The 19,492-nt window shown below is 39.7% G+C and overlaps 1 protein-coding gene across 1 annotated transcript in view; it reads right to left on the bottom strand.

Moving 5' to 3' along the window:
- Nucleotides 1-19,492, bottom strand: part of pparg (peroxisome proliferator-activated receptor gamma) — a 32,344-nt gene that overhangs the window by 2,217 nt on the left and 10,635 nt on the right. The window contains exons 2-8 of the mRNA XM_041955638.1: nucleotides 12,018-12,314; nucleotides 11,490-11,656; nucleotides 8,551-8,689; nucleotides 4,766-4,965; nucleotides 1,882-1,999; nucleotides 1,376-1,536; nucleotides 957-1,200 (exon numbers count right to left, since the gene is read on the bottom strand). Coding sequence (XP_041811572.1) covers nucleotides 957-1,200; nucleotides 1,376-1,536; nucleotides 1,882-1,999; nucleotides 4,766-4,965; nucleotides 8,551-8,689; nucleotides 11,490-11,656; nucleotides 12,018-12,309 — 1,321 coding nt within the window. The 5' untranslated portion in view covers nucleotides 12,310-12,314. The remainder of the gene's footprint in view (nucleotides 1-956; nucleotides 1,201-1,375; nucleotides 1,537-1,881; nucleotides 2,000-4,765; nucleotides 4,966-8,550; nucleotides 8,690-11,489; nucleotides 11,657-12,017; nucleotides 12,315-19,492) is intronic.

Genomic DNA, 19,492 nt, shown 5'->3' with positions numbered 1-19,492 from the left:
AACTACTTTCAAGTAAAGAACAACTTACAAGTAGAGATCAACTCAGTAGTAAAGAACAACTTTAAAGTAGGAGGTAAAAATACAATACAAAATACAAAATAACAATATAAAAAAAATAGTGAAGTAAAAATAAGGAACTAGGCTATCCAGGATAAACACTGGAGAAGACTTAAAATAAAGATGTATCATAAAGTTGCTAAAGCTCATTAAGAATTTATTTGCTGTAAAATGACAAGTTGCAGTTTTATTGGGGTATTCAGATTCCCCCCCAGCTGTATTCTGCAAATACCTGGCCCTACTCTGCCTCTGATTGGCTCTGACCCTGACATTTCTTTTCTAACTCTAACCCTCTAACAATGCAGGCCCCTTTGTGCCAGACTATTTCTGAGACAGCTGTTTCCCCCCGCTAGCCCCAGTTAACTCTCTCCTGGCTGCAGCTTCGTATCAATGGACAGACCTGACCTGTCAACACTGGGATTTGAAAATAACGGAAATTTACCTGTGCCCCTTCTTGGTCCATCCCACCACCTTTACCACTGTCCACATAACGCTTACATTTAGACAAGGGGACACACAGTGAATCTTAAAATCACTACTAGGCAACCACTTGATTTAAAATATCAGAGCAAGAAGGATCAGGTTGACCAGTTCCTATATTAAGTGACTACAATTAGGTGGTCAGAATCAGACACCTGTTAGAAAGTGAAATGCGGTGAACATCCCGTCATTATATAAATGAAAACACAAAAGGACATTTCTCCTACCAGTTTACGTAAAAGGATGGCAGAGATAGTATAAATTGAGTGTTTCGGGGAGGGGTGACAGGTCTGGGACAGACATGAGAGTTGTATGGAATTATTCTTCTAAGACTGCTAAGACTAAACCTTGGCTGCTATGATCTATGCCATCCCCGACATTTCTCATGAGAAAATAAACAAACAAACACAAACACTCACCCCCACTGAGGATAATGACAGCCAGAAACAGCGCCATGTCGCTGTCATCCAGCTCCAGCGTGTTGAACTTGACCGAGAACTCAAACTTTGGCTCCATCATTTGACAGAAGGGTTTCCTGAGACTCTTGAGGAACTCCCGCGTCATGAAGATCTGTCCGTAGGAGATGAGGGTCCCGTCTTTGTTCATCAGAGGAGCCATCATGATGATTAAGATCTCGATCACACCGTACTTCAACAAAGTTACCTGGGAAAAGGGTAAGGGGTTGAGGTGAAGAGCTGATGCTAATTAGATCTGCAGGGACGATATAACACCTCTATACATGTGAATGACAAAATTATTGCTGACAGACTGGAGTGAATGATCGTGTATCCAGATGTGAGTCACAGAATGGATGAGCAATAGTATTCCTGCCTCTCACCTGATCATTGAGATCCAGATCGATGAATCCTGGGATACTTTTGGCGAACTCTGTAACTTCTCTCACCGCTTCGGCCGAACGTGATTGACAGCTCTGGAAGAAACGCAGCTCCACAGCCTCTGAAATGCTACACTCTGACCCCTGGTGAGCTAGTGTGAGACCTAAAACCGGATGGGGAATGAGCAGAGAAAAAGCTCAGGTCTCTGGTGAGGCAGTTCAGTTGCAGGATTACAAGAAAAACTAGACCAGCAGTGTGAAATGTTTGAAATATTTTCAGTTATTTAAAACCCTTTGAGCAAGGAAGGTGATAACAAGCGTGACATGCAAATATCTGCTTTAAAAAAAGAAGTGAATAAAACTTTGGGCTGTCAACGACATAAAGTCATCAGGAAAGCTGAGAGTTGTAGTAGCAGAGCTATGTAAACACTTAATGTTTATATGAACTAATTCAGAAATAGAATCATGGAAACTAATATTAGAATATAAGAGATGTTTATACTTCTAACCTCCATGTCCGACTGTTTGGGCAGAGGCCTGCTGCTGGTGATGCTGGGTGGGTATCTGTCGGCAATTAATAAACTGCTCTCCTTCCATTAGAGACTTCATGTCATGGATGACAAAAGGCTGCAGGTAAGGAATAAGGATAAGGACGAGTGAGAAAAGGATAGGTGAAAGGAGAAAAAAGAGAGAAAAAAGAGGCAGCGTCAGCTCCTCATAGGTCGTCTGAGGACATGTGGGCGACGGATGTAATCACATATACTGTGTATGCACTTGCACTTTGCTCATTCATCAGACCTGCAAAAGCAAACACTGCACATTTCATATGTCTGATGGGCAAAGTACATAAATCTTAGCTGCAGGCTGAGGCAGAAAACTCCACCTCCAGGTAAATGAAGCTTAACTGAGCTGAAGATGTGCTTGCTGTTAAAACACTGGCAAAGACGTGCACTAGCCTGAATGATGAATGGTATCATTCACATAGTTAAATCTTCCTTTTTATAATAGTAAAATGAATAGTAAGACATCCTACCGGGAATGAGAGCAAGCAATTCTCACAAAATATTATGAAATGAATGATCATTATGTATGTGCTTGAACTTTGTCTCTATGTCTACAATATATTAAGTTTTCTAGTTTTGTTCAGTTATGATCATTTAAAATAATATAATCATAAAAAAATAGAAAATCTAATATGAAACATTAAAAGGGGATTAAATTCATACTCATACAAAGAAGAAATATTGCATCCCTTCTAAATTGGTTACTGTTAGCTAATGTTTGATAGATGCTGCTGTATAACAGACAGAGCTGAGTCACTTTTTTGACTTTGTAACCCCTTTCTCCTACTGCCAGACTACATTTAATAATTTGTTAATATTCACTTTGGGCTTTTACTATCTAATTGTTTGCATTTTGTTTGCAAGAAGGTGTTTTGTTTTTTTTTTACGTGAAATTATTGAGGGTAAAATTGTAAAAATGTGTCTTTTTCCTTCACCTCTGACGCTGTTTCTGGTGTACCGGCGGCTCTCATTATACATCAACTCATCTCAAGGCGGCACATGTCAAAAAATGTAAATATTCTACAAAAGATAAAATCACTAACTCCAAAACTATATTAAAAGACAGTATGCTGACGTGTCAGTTAACAATACTCCATAAAAGGTGCTGGGGCATGTTTCGTATTCCTCTTGCTTTATATTGCTTGCTTTTATATTCACTCTGGATCAATCTAAAATATTCACCACAGCTTTGTTTTGTCTGCCACTTGCAATTTAACTGATGTGGACTTCCTGATTAAAGTCTTTCAAAATTTAAAGTACAAAAACACAGAAATAGATGATATCTCACATTTTCATAGTTTTGGCCAACACATGTTCCCACAGTCCACTTGTACAAATGATCAAATGTCTGAATAAATGAGTTTGACATTTTGAGTAGGAATGTTGAAGCCATTACTGTATATCATACTGCAGAGGAGACGTGTTATCCTGTTGCATAGCTTGACCACTGTAATCTGAGACGATTTCAAGCAGCCCAGACTTGTAGAAACCAGTCAATCCACTTTCCTTGTTAGAGCAGAAATAAAAGATCTCATTTGAACTAAACTGAGCGTGGTATCATTACAAAAGAATGGAAATGAATAGAATACATCTTTATTGTCCACCAGGGTGGAAATATGAACTACTTTGAGTTTAAACTCCCTCAATTGAAACGTGTAAATTCTATCTGTAATATAATGCATGATTAGGTGAAGACACAGAGATTTTACACCGTTAAAAAGGCTTTTTTATGTCCCATATCCAAGTTTAGCTAGAGTATAGGATTGTGTGGATTTTTGCTCAGCCTGTCTGCTGGCGATCATTAGGACTGGTTATTTTTAAGTATAAATGTAAACTGTGTGCTGTTTGGTTGATATTTGGCGGTTGGGTTCCTTATGATATTTCCCAGAGTGGGATTCCTAAATATTGTAGAAAAATGTACGTCAAATTTACACCATGCATTTCAATTATGATGCAGAAAAGCCGCCAGAGATGGTGCAACTGATCCAGCAGTCAAGATCAGCCTAAAATGTGTTGTTCAGAGTATACATAAAGCATCCTGTGAGTATAATCTATAACCATGGACTGTACAATTAATAGTGGACGAAGCCACTGTGATGTCACCCCCTGGTTTGTGGACTGCTGTCTTGAAGTCTCGAGATTGACACTATCATTAACCATCTTGGTTTTTTGGAGCCAGAAGTGACCATATTTGGACAAGAGCGCGGAGCTGCAGAGGATATGAATTGCTAATCCTCTATCCTGACTGGATCTAACCGACAACCCACGGACACGCCATGACAGCAACTTGTCAGTCACAAGGTAGCCACGTCCTAAAGCATACCCTGCTTTATTGGCTATTTTATTTTTAATGGGACCATAATTTACAGATTGAATATCATGTTGTAAATTGTTGTTGGTACTTATTTGAAAGTAGCGATTGAGACCATAAACTAATTAAGAAAATGTTTACTGAGGTAATCAAGTGAGAAGTAGGCTCAATTTCTCCCAAGCTTACAAACGACTGGACTTTTTTTTAACCACATTTAAGGCACTTCTGCATTTGCTTCAGTTTTCAGAGCCAGAAACTCTATCCACTATTTATATAGTCTAGGTCAACAACTGATATATTTTGCATCTAAATGTAATCAACAACAAAAAAGGGAAAATTTCAAATGCAGTGAATGTGTCTGTAATAAGTCTGAAACTGAAAACTTAATTGACTGTACGGTGATATCCAGTAGTATATTCAACAATATCTTTTTGGCTCATGCAATGTGCAGTATTTTCCCCCATTATACATAGAGATATGTATATAAAAGTATAGTAGAATTAAGGCAGTGCTGCTCACCGCGTTATCTCCGGTCTTCCCAGAGAGGATGGCCCTGGCCTTGGCCTTGGTGAGGGGGAAGTATTTCAGATAGGCCTCGTACAGATGCCGGGACAGAGCCCTCAGATCTGCTGCCTCAGGGTGCATGTGCTCCATGTCAGACGAGAACTCAGCCAGCAGTTTCTCCTTCTCTGCCTGCGGCATCCGGCCAAAACGAATGGCTGGGAAAGGAAACGGACAGACAAAAACACACATTAGCACACAAGTACACATTTGTAGACACAGGCTGGCAGGCAGTCAGATATAGAACATAAGAGCACATGCAGAGAGATACTGTAAGCAAGAATAATAAATAAATACACATACACATAAGCGCACACACACAAAAAATCAGGCCACTTCTGGGGATATTATACAGACTTACTTCATTTTCTAGAGGCTTACCCTAATCAAAAGCTTACCAAATGGCCCAAAAATCAACTATTTTCCAATTAGAGATGCAGCTTTTGCAAACACAAAACAATAAATGCACAGTCCATCTACATTTACAAGGTAAACAACAAAGAAAAAGGGAAAGTGAAAGGGAAAATTGGCAACAACACATAACAAATGTCCCACCTATGGTTTTATGACTCATGAAGCAACTACAAAATGCACTTCCTGTGAATAATGTGTATGCTTAGTTTAATTAGTGATGGTGTTTTCACAGCTCATTGCAAAACCTGAAAAACTGTCTCATACACTTAAAAATCAAGTCTCTTTTCTCTTCCATGTGTAGTTCCACCTGTTGCTGCAGGTTATAATACATTGTGCATTTACAAAAACCCAACAAAAGAGCCAGGTCTTATTTCATCATTTACGGATGCTGTTTGAAATTTAATTGTATTCATTGCTTAACATTGTATACTTCTTAGTGGAAGTGTGGTGGTTTTACTTTTTATGCTTAGCTTCTACATTGATTGTAAAAATAGGTACACCACTTTAAAAAAAGTGGTTCTGTTCAATTAAAGAAAATACTTCATTATTCATACTCTATTATTGATCCATTAGTCAAGTTAATAATTCAAGTGGCATTATGCTTGACAAAGTTATAATGATAATCTAGATTTTGTTATCAATGTGATGAAAATGTTTTTTCCAATCTCACTGAAATTTGACACTGAGTTACGAAATGGTGAAACCCTCCTTCTTCTGTTAGTGGAAGTCATTAATTATCCCTCTATTCAGCCCTGTACTCTGCATTTACTGCAGGGTGTACGTGATTGTGTAATGGTGACGGTGTGATGAATGCACACCTTAAGCAAATGAATACAAACTAAAGTGGCCCTTCCACCTACTGGCAATGAGCCCACAGCAGTGACACAGCAGGTTGGAGAAATCATTTGAGGTCTATGTACTCTGAGATGTCAATCATTGATTAAATAAAAACCCACGCAGAGCTGACTTACAACGCTGTTCCTCATGAAATAACAGAGGAGTGATATGAGGGAAGGACGAGGCAAGGAGAGGGGCAGAGGGGTAAAGTGTCAGGAGTGGAGAAACAAACAAACTAATCACAGAGCCTTACAGTCCCTCTACCAACTCTTAAGATGGGCACATTAAGCTCAGTTTTCATCGTGTCTTTAAAAATTCCCACATTAGACAAAAAAGTACTGTTCATGGCAAATACACAGCTTTCTGCAAACAATCCCACAATGCAATACATCATTTATAGATGTTAAAATTAACAGCTGTTTGACTCTATATCCAAAATGACAATGGATCAAGTGTCTGAAAAATGTCTGAAATCTCAGTTAATACCCACTATTGGGTAAAATTGGGTAAACTGTTGACTGCCTGTTATAAAGCTGATAGATACAGATGGCATGTTGATACCAGGTGTAGGTGGGGACTAGAGGCCCGGTGTACCCTGACAGGTGTTTGCAAGTATTTATCTGATTACACCTGGAATTCGCTCTCCTTTCCATTCACTGAGGAGCATGGCCAGAAAAATTCACTTCTGGATGCCATTTGCACCCACCCCTTTCCTTTTGCACAAGTTCAAAAAATCATGAGGCTCTCCTCTGTCGAGCCGGTTTGATTTGGAGGAGGGGTTGGGACTGACTGTTGCCCATGTTATTTCCTGTCCTGCCAGCTTCTTGCCCCAACATGCGAGTACATTTCACCATGCCAAATCTTGTATGACCATGTCACACTAGGGGCAACTGTGGCTCAGGAGATAGAGTGGTCATCCACTAATCTAAAGCAAAAAGGTCGGTGGTTTGATCCCTTCTGATTGGTACTGATACTGAACCCCAAATGCTGTTCCACTGGTTCGTGCGTTAATGGTTATTGCTCCTGTTGAGCAGGTGGTAACTTGCCTGGTAGTCTCTACCAGTGTATGAATGAATGTGTGAATGGGCAAATGACGACTTGTGTTGTCTATTAACTAGCAACTCTGTAAATACTTCCTCTATCTATTTCTCGCTTTAATCGAACTGCAGAGTGGGAAGTAGTTTTATTGGACAAGAAGAAAAATGTGAATTTAAGACTCAAATTGTGCAAAGCTATGCTGAGATTCTAGAGCTCAATAATCAAAGTTTGTATAGAAAGAGTAAAAGCTCTTTGTATCTTTGTTGCCCAACAGGTGCAACAAAACTAACAGGTGAGTCGGGGAGATCAAGCACTGCTTGTGCACACCTACACAGCTGTGAGATCTACGATGAAACTCATCTGGGGAGTCATAGTCAGCACTTAATATAAAAACAGACTTGATGCACTCCAGCAGCCAATTAAGGGTTACAAAGCAAAAACAATTCTAAAGCTGGGCAATCACGTGTAGGGGCAAAGCTGTTTCATTGGAGGAAGAATTCTATTATCAATGACATTAATTCTCTTGATATTGTACTCTGTTGTGGAGCTCCTGAGGTGCTGTCATCTGATAGCTTTTGTATTTAGTGTCTAACTCAGCCTCTCTTGACAGCATCAGTTGATCAGCCCACAGGCAGCTGAGCATGAGAGGTGTGGGCAGCCTTGCAGTATTTGGTGCAGTTCTACCCTGACCTGTCTAGCGCTGTACTCATGGGGTTATTAAACCACAGTTTCAGGTGTACAGTATATCTTGATAATATATTAATAATATATTAAATATGCAGGTGAGCAAAGAAACCCAGTCTAGTGATTAGTATGCTCACTCTTTCAGCTTGACAGTAATATCAGAGAGTTTTGCAAAACATCCGTATTTTGCTGTTTTGAGTTTGACACTATGAGCCCTTGGAAGGCAGGGTGTTTAAGTTAGCTTTCAACCACAATTTCATCTTTGAGTCTGATGGGGTGGCAGGTTCATTGCACAAATGCTGGGAACTGCACAACCCATACAGGTTGAAGACCACAGAGGAAGCACATGGCGACATATTAGGCAGTGGTGTATATTGCTGCATATAGTAAAACCAAGAACATTTGGTCTTTGACCTCAAAATTGGCAGCAGTGTGGTGAAGCTGCATCTGTTGTTCTCAGAGGGCATCAGAGGCAGGAGAGTTGGTCTGCAAGGAGGCGTTTCCTGGGCTAAAAATTCAAAGAGGAATCAGTCTTTTAATGTGTGTCTGCTTATTTATAGTGAAAATGAAAATGAAAACCCCCGAGTGCACAGGAGCTCTGACCTCTGCTACCGTCACACACTTTTTCAAGTTTTTCATAGCCTAACTGGAAATGTATACAATTTCATACCTAAGTTTATTTTTAATAAAACCGAACAAAGAACAGCATACCTTCTGTGATTGTACACTGATTGTTCTAAAAGCTGTGCAAGACAGCATCGCCATCTTACCGTTGTGTGACATGCCAACATTGAGGCACTTCTGGAAGCGACAGTATTGGCACTTGTTGCGGGACTTCTTGTGAATGCGACAGTGAAGATCACAGTGATCGTACACCAACTTTAACCTGATAGTGCGTCTGAAGAAACCCTATGAAGAAAGAAAGACAGAAAAAAAAGAGAGAGACATTCACAAAGTTTGTTAATCTGTATTATAGCAAACACAAGGCTGGAGTAGGGGAAACAGAAAAGAGAGTTTCCTGTTGGTGGAGTAGCTCCATGCAGCATCTATTGACTAATAAATGCAGATTAGACATCTGTCTCTTTCTAATCTGTGAGGAAGTCAATCGTACAGCCAATGAGCATGTATTAGAGTACACTGTGTTTCAGGGTGGATTTGTGCTTTGATGTTTTCAACCTTAGGACCAATGGGACCATAAGCTTTACACTTATCTCAGCTATTAACTACGGTCAGCCACGTTCAAACACTCACTCCTATGCACAGAGTCACAGGCTTGTTGATGGCTGTGGTATTTGTCTATGTTGACTAAGTAAGCTAATAGAAAGATTAACTGAATACAGTGGAATAGACACAAACAGAAGAACCTCAGGTCTGTAAACTTTATGAGGAGAACTATATATATTTTGTAAGAATACAAATCCACATCTGGACTCAATGTGAACACCGGTGTGTTTGGCATCTGCATTCCTGTGATCCACAGATGTTCCTTTTTTTTAATCGTAGGTTATTTAAAGAAGGAGGAAGTTAAAGGGGGTCAAGACTCCACCTCAATAAAGAATGTTTTCTGTTTTGAAACAATTAAGTGTTTGCCTGCTTGGCTGACCCCCTCTTCTGGTGAGTCTCCCCTGAGACTTTGGCAGAACAATGACTACTGTACCTCACCTTCATTCAGCTTCTGAAGGTACAGTATGACTTAAACTAAGAGGACAGGAAAACACAAACCATTGTACCTTGTAGTAAATCCAACACAACAGTCCTGACAGTGCCAGAGAGGTGCTGATTTAACTCTGTGGTAATGATCAAAGCTGCAGTTACCGGTTGTCTTGTATTTGATTGTATTACACTGAAAGTTGTTCCTAATACTTTGTTTCTCCGATATGTAAATTAGGTTATCAAAATATTAAAAACATATTTCAATACAATGAAGCCCATTACAGTACCACCACAAAGGAAAGCTTTAAAACATGTCATACACTTAAGTAAACACACAAACAACAAAAGAAGCAATCTTATAACAGAAAGCTGAGCACTTCAAAGGAAAAGGCTGGCGATATTCTGTATTTTACTTATCCTCAACAAATCCCATTAAAATGTGCTAGTCTGTGTTTCCATACACTCCAACTTCCCTTTCCTGTCTGTTGCTCTTGATATGTTTCATTCCTACTAAGCAAAGACATCGTTACAAATGTATACTTTCATTTTTGAAACAGGCTAAAAAGCCTGGGCACTGTAGTTTTAAAAAACTGTTAATGACACAGCAGTAGTGTATTTGGTGAGAACTACTCTTAGCCACTTTGCTAGCATGCATTTAGGGCGGCAGGCTGGAGTATGTTAGACGGAATAATATAACAATAATAATAAACCACAGTGGCCATGTTCATGGTAATAAAGAAGCATATCACCCAGTGTAATTGTGTGGCTCATTAAAATGTTTTTAACAATGACGGAATAGGTTATATCAGGCTTTGCCTACAGAGACAATACTTGTTTGTTTGTTCCAGTAATGTAGTAATCATACCAGGATACCATTGAGTTACATCATACAGGTGTTTGGTCATTCAAGGTTTCTTTTTTCTCTGATGGTGTCAAAGTGAAGATTGAACATAATATTTTTGCTTGAATTACATTTAGTAAAGGTCCTCAGATTAGGTTATCTAAAATATCCATATATTAATGCCACATTAAAATATAAGACTACAAATCTACCATATTCTATTTAACGTTTTAGCTTTTCCTACACTGCAGAGAGCTGCTGAAGGTGATAGAGACACAGCATGTGCAGTAGCTTTTTATACTAATCAGTGTCTTCAGATCTGCGGGGGGAGGAAAAAAGCATACGTGGTACTGCTGACACTTCTGAAAATCCATCTCATATGTCTTTGGAGGACAATGTCACAATTTATAGCTCCTCTTCGCACAATGTCTCCATATTTCAAAGAAAATGGAAATATGTGTGAAACTTCACCTACACTCTATTAGTTATTTATACTCTATACTGACAGACAAACAGACAGAGTTTAAGGGGCTGGCTGCTTTGATGAGCACTTGCTGAGTGGAAAATGTATGGGGCTTGTGGTTAAAGTGACAGACATCAAAAAGATGAAACAATGCACAAGCCTCTCCATGCATTACCGAATGATTTATTCCACGAACATGTTTCACCGAAGAGTGAAACTCAGTGACAGAAAAAAGCCAACTGGCAGAGAAAATTGCTACCCCTTTTACCATTTCCTGACATGACTCTGAGGTCGTACGGCTGGCAATTGTTTTTCTTCTTCAACCTGAGCATTACCTTTTGAGAGCAGCCATCACTTTATTTTCCACTAGTGTGCACTGCAATTCAAGTCATAATATGCATCTCTCAATTGATTGGTGGCCAGAATTTCTCAAAAGAAAATAAAGAAAAAAACCCAAACTTGATCCAAACAATTTTGCCTGATATCGACCAACAATATGACAGCAGAGCCCTGCTGATTATACAGTGTCCACAGGTTGGGCTGGCTGTCTGTCTGTGTGACTGCCCAACAAAAGTAGAAAGCAGGAACTGTTTGAGCCTCAGTTTGTCTGGGATGTGAGATTCTAGCTTTGAACATCTTTGGGTTTTGAACTTGATTAATTGAAAAACCTTTAAAATCATGGTTATACATTCTCTTCCAGTTTGGCTAGACATCTTATTTTAACCTTTACTCATGATGTCTTTCAGTCCTACCTTACAGCCCTCACAGGCATGGACGCCATAGTGGAACCCTGAGGCTTTGTCTCCACACACGCGACACTCGATGTTCAGCGCTGCTGCCGGCGCATCGTCCTGGACCTTGGCGAACACTGGACTGTCAGAGAACTGTGGAGGCGACCCCGGCTCCAGCTTGATCGAGTCTAACAGAAGAGACATCATCAGGCAGGCAGGACACCAAGTAGGCAGACAGACGGAAAGCTAAAATTTCACCTCTTCAAATGTTTGTTCTGTAAACTTTAACTGGCTTTTAATTAACTATTCTCATTTTTTCAGCACAAGTACAAATCAAGATCTCGGCCAACTCTTCTCTAAATGACATACTTGGTGCATTCTAACATTAAAACTGTCTTATTCAAAGACTTGAGCGACTTTAAACAAGTTGCAAATGATTGAGTTTCTATGCCATGTGCGGTAGCTTTGCTGCTAAGCTTGGCGTGCACATAATCAGTACAAAGAAAACTGATTTATTTCTGGTAAACCCATTACACAGACCAGACTTACTGTGTGTGTCCAGTTCTGTCCTGTAGCTGTGCATGTTTGCGTAGTCCATGTTGGTCAGGTGTTCTTCGCTCTGCGTAGGACTGGGGTCATAGGCCACACCGGCAGGAGAGATGCAGGATACGAGTGAGGGAGACAGGGAGGACTGGATGGTGGAGGAAGAGATGGAGGCGTAGTCTAACGTGGACAAATGTTTCATGTCGAGGGAGTGGGAGCTGTCGTCCAGCTCTGACAGGTCCACGGCGTTCAGACTGAACCCGACAGGCCAGGCTAGGAGCTGCTGGGTGTCCACCATGTCTTCTGTGGAGAGAGATGAAGCAGTGACGCGACAGCTGATGCAATATCCTTTGTTGACTGTATGTGGCCTTGTTAAAAGAAAACAGCACTAGGAGAGCTAGAGAGAGGAGGGGAGGAAGAGGAAAAGTCAGAGACAGAGGGAGAAAAGGAGGATGATATCAGAAAAGAGAAGAGGAAGAGGAAGGGAGAAAGAAAGATGACAATGAAAATATACATAGACAAGACAACAGGCTGCATTGTACATAATATTAATGGTTAAATATGTCAGAGAAAAGCTCAGAAATATAAACAATGCATACACACACACACACTCCACACCACGATTAGTACCCCCCACCTCATTCCTCCAGTCTGTCTGTTATCTAGTAAACAGGGAGTCAGATAGTGTCACAGGGAGTACAAGACGAACTCTGGCACTGAGGAACGTCTCTTCTGCTCAAAACACTGTCCTCCTCTGTTTCTGTTTGGGTGGCTAGCTGTGTGATTAACCAACCAGCACCCAGAAAGCAGGCAGTGTTTGAGCCTCAGTCTGTCCAGGGCCAAGGATGTAAGATTCTAGCTTTTAGAGTACAACAGACTGCATCTTCTGAGCACTGAAATATGATACTAATGGTTAATCATAAATAGGGTTGGTATGTGAAATTGTGGTTTCACCTTCCAGGAATTTCATTCTTATTACCTGAAAAGGTGGCATTTTGGCCAGAAATATTAAAGAATGTGGATGGTCACAAATGTTTAGTTTCTCTTTTTTAGTTATTTTTTCTTACGTTCAAGAATTCCTTAGAAAAGCTTCCCACTGGTGTAAACCTGCTGTTAACCTGCAGCTATTCCGATAACTGATTTATCATTTATTGATTTATCAAGTCATATTTCAAGAAAAAATGCAAAGGACTTTGTCCTTTTTTCTTTGTCAACCAACGCAGCTGTGTTGCTCACTGATATGCATTTAATCGTCTTTAAACTGCAATGGATCTCTACGGCACAAAGAAATAAGCTACATCAAACTCGGTGTTTGATAGTAGGATCAATTCATTGTTGGTTTTCATCCAATGTGTTGACACCAAGGAAAAAACAGTATCTCCCCATTATTGTTTCATTATTGTTTGAATAAATTCTGCTACTTGGAAAAAAATGAACAAATTCACTTGAATAATGTCTGAGAAATTACTTCAATCATCATTCAGAAAGTCGACATTCAGAAAGCTTCTACAGCTTCTTCTAGATATTCATTCCTATTCTACTCTTTGTTGATACAAATGAATGAAGGCTTTTCAGTCATTCCAATATCTAACTCAGATCAGACATTGGAGGAGAGAGATCTGCAGAGATGGTCAAAGTTCAGTCATCACAGGTTACTACAGTGCACAAAAGCAAACAACACACGAAAGACTATATCATGAGGGGTAAGTTGGTACAACCCTGATTCCAAAAAACTTGGGACGCTGTGAAAAACATGAATAAAACAGAATGTAATAATTACCTAATCCTTTATGACATGTACTCAATTGAAAACAGTACAAAGACAATATATTCAATGTTTGACCTCATCAACTTCAACATATTTCAAACAAGTTGTGACAGGAGCAGCAAAAGACTGGGAAAGTTGTGGAATGCTCCAAAAACACCTGTTTGGATCATTCCACAGGTAAACAGGTTCATTGGTAACAGGTGATAGGATCAAGATTGGGTATGAAAGGGGCATCCCCTGTCATTCACAAGCAAGGATGGAGCGAGGTTCACCACTTTGTGAACACATGATTGCATACAGGAGAATACTAATGGACTCAGGGACACTTCATAAAACCGTTGTTGGTAAAGACAGTTTGTTTGCAAATGATTACATTCTGTTTTTATTTATGTTTCACACAGTCACAACTTTTTTGGAATCAGGGTTGTAGAAGGTGATGCAGAAATTGGTAGAATATCTTGTTTAATGATGCATGCATGCATTTAATTGTTAATGTGGCTTTTTTAAACTACATGCCCTACAGTTATAAGCATTTTAATCTCTTTCAATTCATTACAAATTAAATAGCTTATATATATATTTAACGAACTAGAGCCAGACAGAAAAGATGATATTCTTAAAAGTAAGGCTACATAAAATTGACAAAAGTAAAGATTTTAAAGGATAAGGCTGGAGACATTCTCGATTTTTGTTCATGTCAACAAATCCCATAAATAGTCCAAAACCAACAATGTTGCTCTGTCACTCAACACTTGCTCTACCCTGTCCCTACCCACCAAACCCAAAACCCTCATTCCTACTGACAATATAAATCTTTAAAAATGGGTAACCCATATATAGTTTTTAAAACAGCTTGGCACAACACAGTTGTAATAAGTGTATTTGTTGGAAACTATTGGCCATGGATTAATACATTTTTGATGCACTAATGAATATGTACTGCAGCAAGACGGCATACGGTGGATTGACCAAAATAAACTACAGTGCCCTGTTCATCGTAATGAGGGAACATGGACATGAAAAAGAGAGAAGACATCAATGGAGGTCTATGGCACAGAATAATAATAAGCTAGAAACAGAATAAGATGTATCAGGCTTTGGATAGTCAGACAATTCTTGTTGATTTTGACCTGTGATGGAATTTGCTACTTGCATTAAATAAAAATGATTTAAATGCTGAATTTGAAGGCAGAATACTTATTCTACAATAGGAAGGGCAAGGCTGATGCATGTGTCTGAATATAAATACTGGAAACTGTTTATTTTTCCCACATCTTTTTCTGCTTGTTAAAAAGGTGGAAGCTATGCTTGAATTATGACCTTAATTGAAACGAAAGCAATGATTTATAAATAATCAATAGAGTAAAAGGTCTGTGCACCACCTGGCCTGCGAAACAACCTTTAGTAACCAACACTGATTCTCAAAATAAACCTCCTGTAATCAACCTTGTGTGCCTGATTTGGAAAAAAAAAATGTAACAAAGAATGTGTTGAATTATGCAACAGGACAAAACTAAAATAGCAATACTCCGATGGCACAGAAGCACCAGGTATAGAAATGGCTCCAAATCACTTGGCAAAACATCCCTGTGGAGCAAACATCCTCCCTTCTCAGCTACTTATTGTTTCCTTTCTACCTGATTGGACTGTGGCAACAAAAATCAGCGGGGGATCCACTTAAAATTCACATCGACTCTGACATTGTTTCAGAACAAGGAAAGAAAGTGTGTGTGTATGTATGTGTGTGTGTGTGTGTGTGTGTGTGTGTGTGTGTGTGTGTGTGCAGGCTGTAGCTTCCACTGTCCTGGAAGCTGGAGGGGAAAATGCTGACTATTAATAACCAGAGAAACCTGGTTATTTTTCCATTTGTTGGCCAGTTGCCAGCCAACTTAAACCTAAAATAGATGGAGCATTGGAGCGACTTGCATCCTGGTTGGCATCAAGTCATCGTATGGAGACAGAAATCTCGTGGGAGAGAGAACCCTGGAGATTAAGAGTGAGAGAGATAAAGTTGAAAGGGGTGACAGAGAGCGGGTCCCCTGACCACTTCGAGAAGTCAAACTGCACTCTAGAGGCATCAAGAAAAACCCCTTATCATAGGAAATTCATGCTCTATGCTCAGCAGGCTCTTCAGCACACAAAAAAGAAAGAAAATAAGACAAAAAGGAAGGCGGTTGCAGCCTGGCAGTTAAACCATGGTGCTTAAATCATGTTGTGAAAACAAGTTTGTACTGTAACTTCTCTCCTGAGAGTGTTCACGGAAACACTGCAGTGCAAAACCTACTGAATTCAACATGTTTGTATCTGTGAGTGCTGTGTGGGCAAACAGCCTGTCAGACATTATAAAAGGTGACAGATGATTAGTAAGTTTTATGCAGTGTGTATTGTGTTTGCAAAGGTGTGTGTATGAGCACGTGCGTGACATTTGCACCGGTGTCTCCTGCCAGTTCTCAGATTTCCACATGTCAGGACTTGTCTTACAGGTGAGAGTACAGCATGTAGGAGTACTTTCTATCAGCTATTGCCTCAGTCATGACATAATAACAAAAGGCCAACGGCAAAACTGGCAGGCAGGTCTGGCAAGCTACTGTACCGACAGGCCAGACTGACACTGTGTGTGTCTGTGTGTGTGTGTGTGTGTGTGTGTGTGTGTGTGTGTGTGTGAACCAATGCATACAATAAAGCGCATTGGCCATTTTATGTAAAATCTTGTAAATATCTTTGAATGGGCATTACATGGCCAGGATTGAAATGAACAAATGTACACACTGACCAACAAAAGCTGGACCATCAAACAAAATTAGAACACTGCAATGTTATCTTCAGGGGAGGGAAAGATGTTCTCCCCGTCTAAGAGCAGCAGCTCAGAAAAAAAGAGGTGAAACTGAGAGGTCATACAGAGAGATGTGAAATCTTTCCTTCAGGGACAAAGTTGCAAAACTAATGAAATGTTTTTGAACATTCGTATTTCTTCACAGCAGCAGCAATTGGGTCCAAAAACAGACTAAAGCAAAGGCTGGGGATCAGATTACTGCACAGAAAGTGGGTGAAGGCCTTTTTGTACCTTTGAATTTGGAGTTTAATACCTGAGCTTTTTGCCAGTTTTACCAGCTTTTTACCATACAAAAAATCCACAGAGGGAAAATAATTAGTGAGCTCAACAGAAACTCAAGAAAAACACTAAAAGAACGCAAAACGTTCATTATGAATAATTGAGAAAATATCCAGTATCATCATCATTTTTTCCAAGGGTGTAGAAGCCTCCAACACTCCTACACAGTAAGTTGTTTCACAGTCAAGCAAAGAAAATGCACAAGGTGAGAAGTAGTTTAGGAAAGGAGAGAAGTCAACACAGAAGCCTGTCTGGTGTATTTATGTGAGAGACAAAGGGCAGAACCTGCCCCGCTGCATTCAGAGGCATTAACACTCTTATCTTTTCTGTTTGAATAAAAACTATGCTCCCTTACCGAGAGTGAGAACCACACCACTAATGTCAAAGCAGACAATCACTCGATCACAGTTGGAAACATGTTTGAAATTGGAACAAATTTTACAAGTGGGTTGCTTCATGAGAACTCCAAAATTTAGCTGTAACATATACAAAGGAAGAGAACATATTTTTGATGGTGTTTGAATACATCTTAACTTAGTGAAGTAAACCACAAGCAGATGTAAATATGTGCCCTCTACCAGAGCTGCACATATGCTTAATTAAGCTCAGTCTAAAACGCTTTCTTGCTGTTGCCTTTATAACATCCTCTGGACAAAATAACATGTTGCAGAGTGTTTCCCCTCTAAAAGAAGGCATGTTTTTTTTTGCACAGTAAGCCATTTATATTATGAAAGTTGCCCAGTGCATATGAATGTGTGTGTGTGTGTGTGTGACACATAGGCGGAGAGAGTTAGTGACTTCCTGACCTCTTCATGTAAAACAGCATGTGGTTCAGTGTCGGTGACTAAAACAAAGATATGCCCGCCTGCACGTCTGCCTCACAGTCCCCACAATTTATTTGAAAAGATAAAGTGTGCTTGGTTTTTGTCGGGTGAGTCGTGCATGAGGAAACTGTGGGACAGAGAGCTATGTGTTGTGATCATGCTGTGTTTTATTTGTGGGTAACTGATTTTAAGAATGTAAATGGAAACTCTTGTGACACTTAATGCACACCACACTGATACATGGATGTCATGTTACACTTTGCTACTTTATACTTATGCCATACTTGTACTGCACTTATTGGTACTGTACATACAGTACACATTCTACTGCACTGGCTCCACCTGCTTACTATCTGGTTACTTACTGTTTACACACCGTTTACATCTCACCATATGTATATTTATTACCTGTAAATACCTGCACACATCATAGTATATGTATTTATTTTACTACCACCTCTTTGTAAGCTGTCCATCCATCACATTTATCTATTCATATACATAGCCCTCTACAATCTGTTCTCATTATTTGTATATATGTCCATTTGGTTATTTTAACTGCTGCACTACTTTATATCACAGATTACCGCCATTATAGATTTTGTTCCACTTACATGATTTTTCTTACATTTTACACATATGCCTAGATTCAAAACAGTCAAAACAGCAGGATACAAAAAGTTGCATGTAGCATGAATGCTGAATGCTGCCATCCTGTCACACTCTTCAGGAAATTAGCTTTTTTTTTTCACTTTGGCGGTGTGAAGCCACTACAGGCAGAATTACCTGAAAGGGCCTTCCCCTTCTGCACCTAAATGATGAAGCAGGACAGTAATGGAAAACCATGTGCACACAAAGTGTCAACCAGAGGTCTGGACTGCCCTCTCGACAGAATCGAGAGTCTCCTCACGTCTGAAAACCCACTTATCTGTTGGTACTGACATTACTCATGAAACTTTAAAGCTTGGCACATTGGGATGTTAGAAACCACAATCTCTGTCTACACAGCTGTGAATAAAAGCACGTAGACAAACTCTCTATCTGATTTCTGTTTGATTTTTTTTTACTCATTTTTGTATTTCAACTTCCAAAGTTAGGAAAGTGGAGCACTGTTAAACATCAGGTGAACCTGAGGTCAGACTGAGGGGGAGGCAACACTTGTAAAAATGGGCACAAATGTGCTTTTACAAAAATGCACAAACAGGTTTGAATTCTTATATAAATAACTCTTTAATCCTAATTCTAAATTACACCGTGTGTCTTTATTTTAAAGAACACTTGGTTCATGTATTTACTAAAGAACACACAAGGACACAAAATAAAACACAAGAATGTGGAGAATATGGGGCTACCGCTTTTGGGGAAGAAACTGAAAGAAAATCTACAATCTGTAGATTTTTGAGCTCACTTCTGCCAAACACAAATCCAGTCAACCTTTTGAGGCATTAAACTGTCTGAGACAAGACAAACTGCATATCAGACAAAACTGATCGACTTACAGTATCTCGCTGATAAGCACTGAAGTCGGCTTGTAAAAGACTGAAAGTGGAAATCAACTCAGCATTCATTGAAGCTATCCACAGCACATGCATTGATTCAGCATGATGAACTGAATGACAGTGACACACACACACACACACACAGAGAGGGTACAGGACAGTCCACTCACCCTGTTTCTCCCGTTTCAGTTCAGAGTGTTCAGTGTCGGCTCACTGACCAGCAACCAAGTGACAGTGGCAGCGACAGTAGAGACTGGTGTGTGTGTATGTGTGTGTGT

This window comes from Chelmon rostratus, chromosome 2 (assembly GCF_017976325.1).
Source record: "Chelmon rostratus isolate fCheRos1 chromosome 2, fCheRos1.pri, whole genome shotgun sequence".
Lineage (NCBI taxonomy): Eukaryota > Metazoa > Chordata > Actinopteri > Chaetodontiformes > Chaetodontidae > Chelmon > Chelmon rostratus.
The sequence above is the reverse complement of the archived record's forward strand: the minus strand, read 5'-3'. Positions and strand labels throughout refer to the sequence as shown.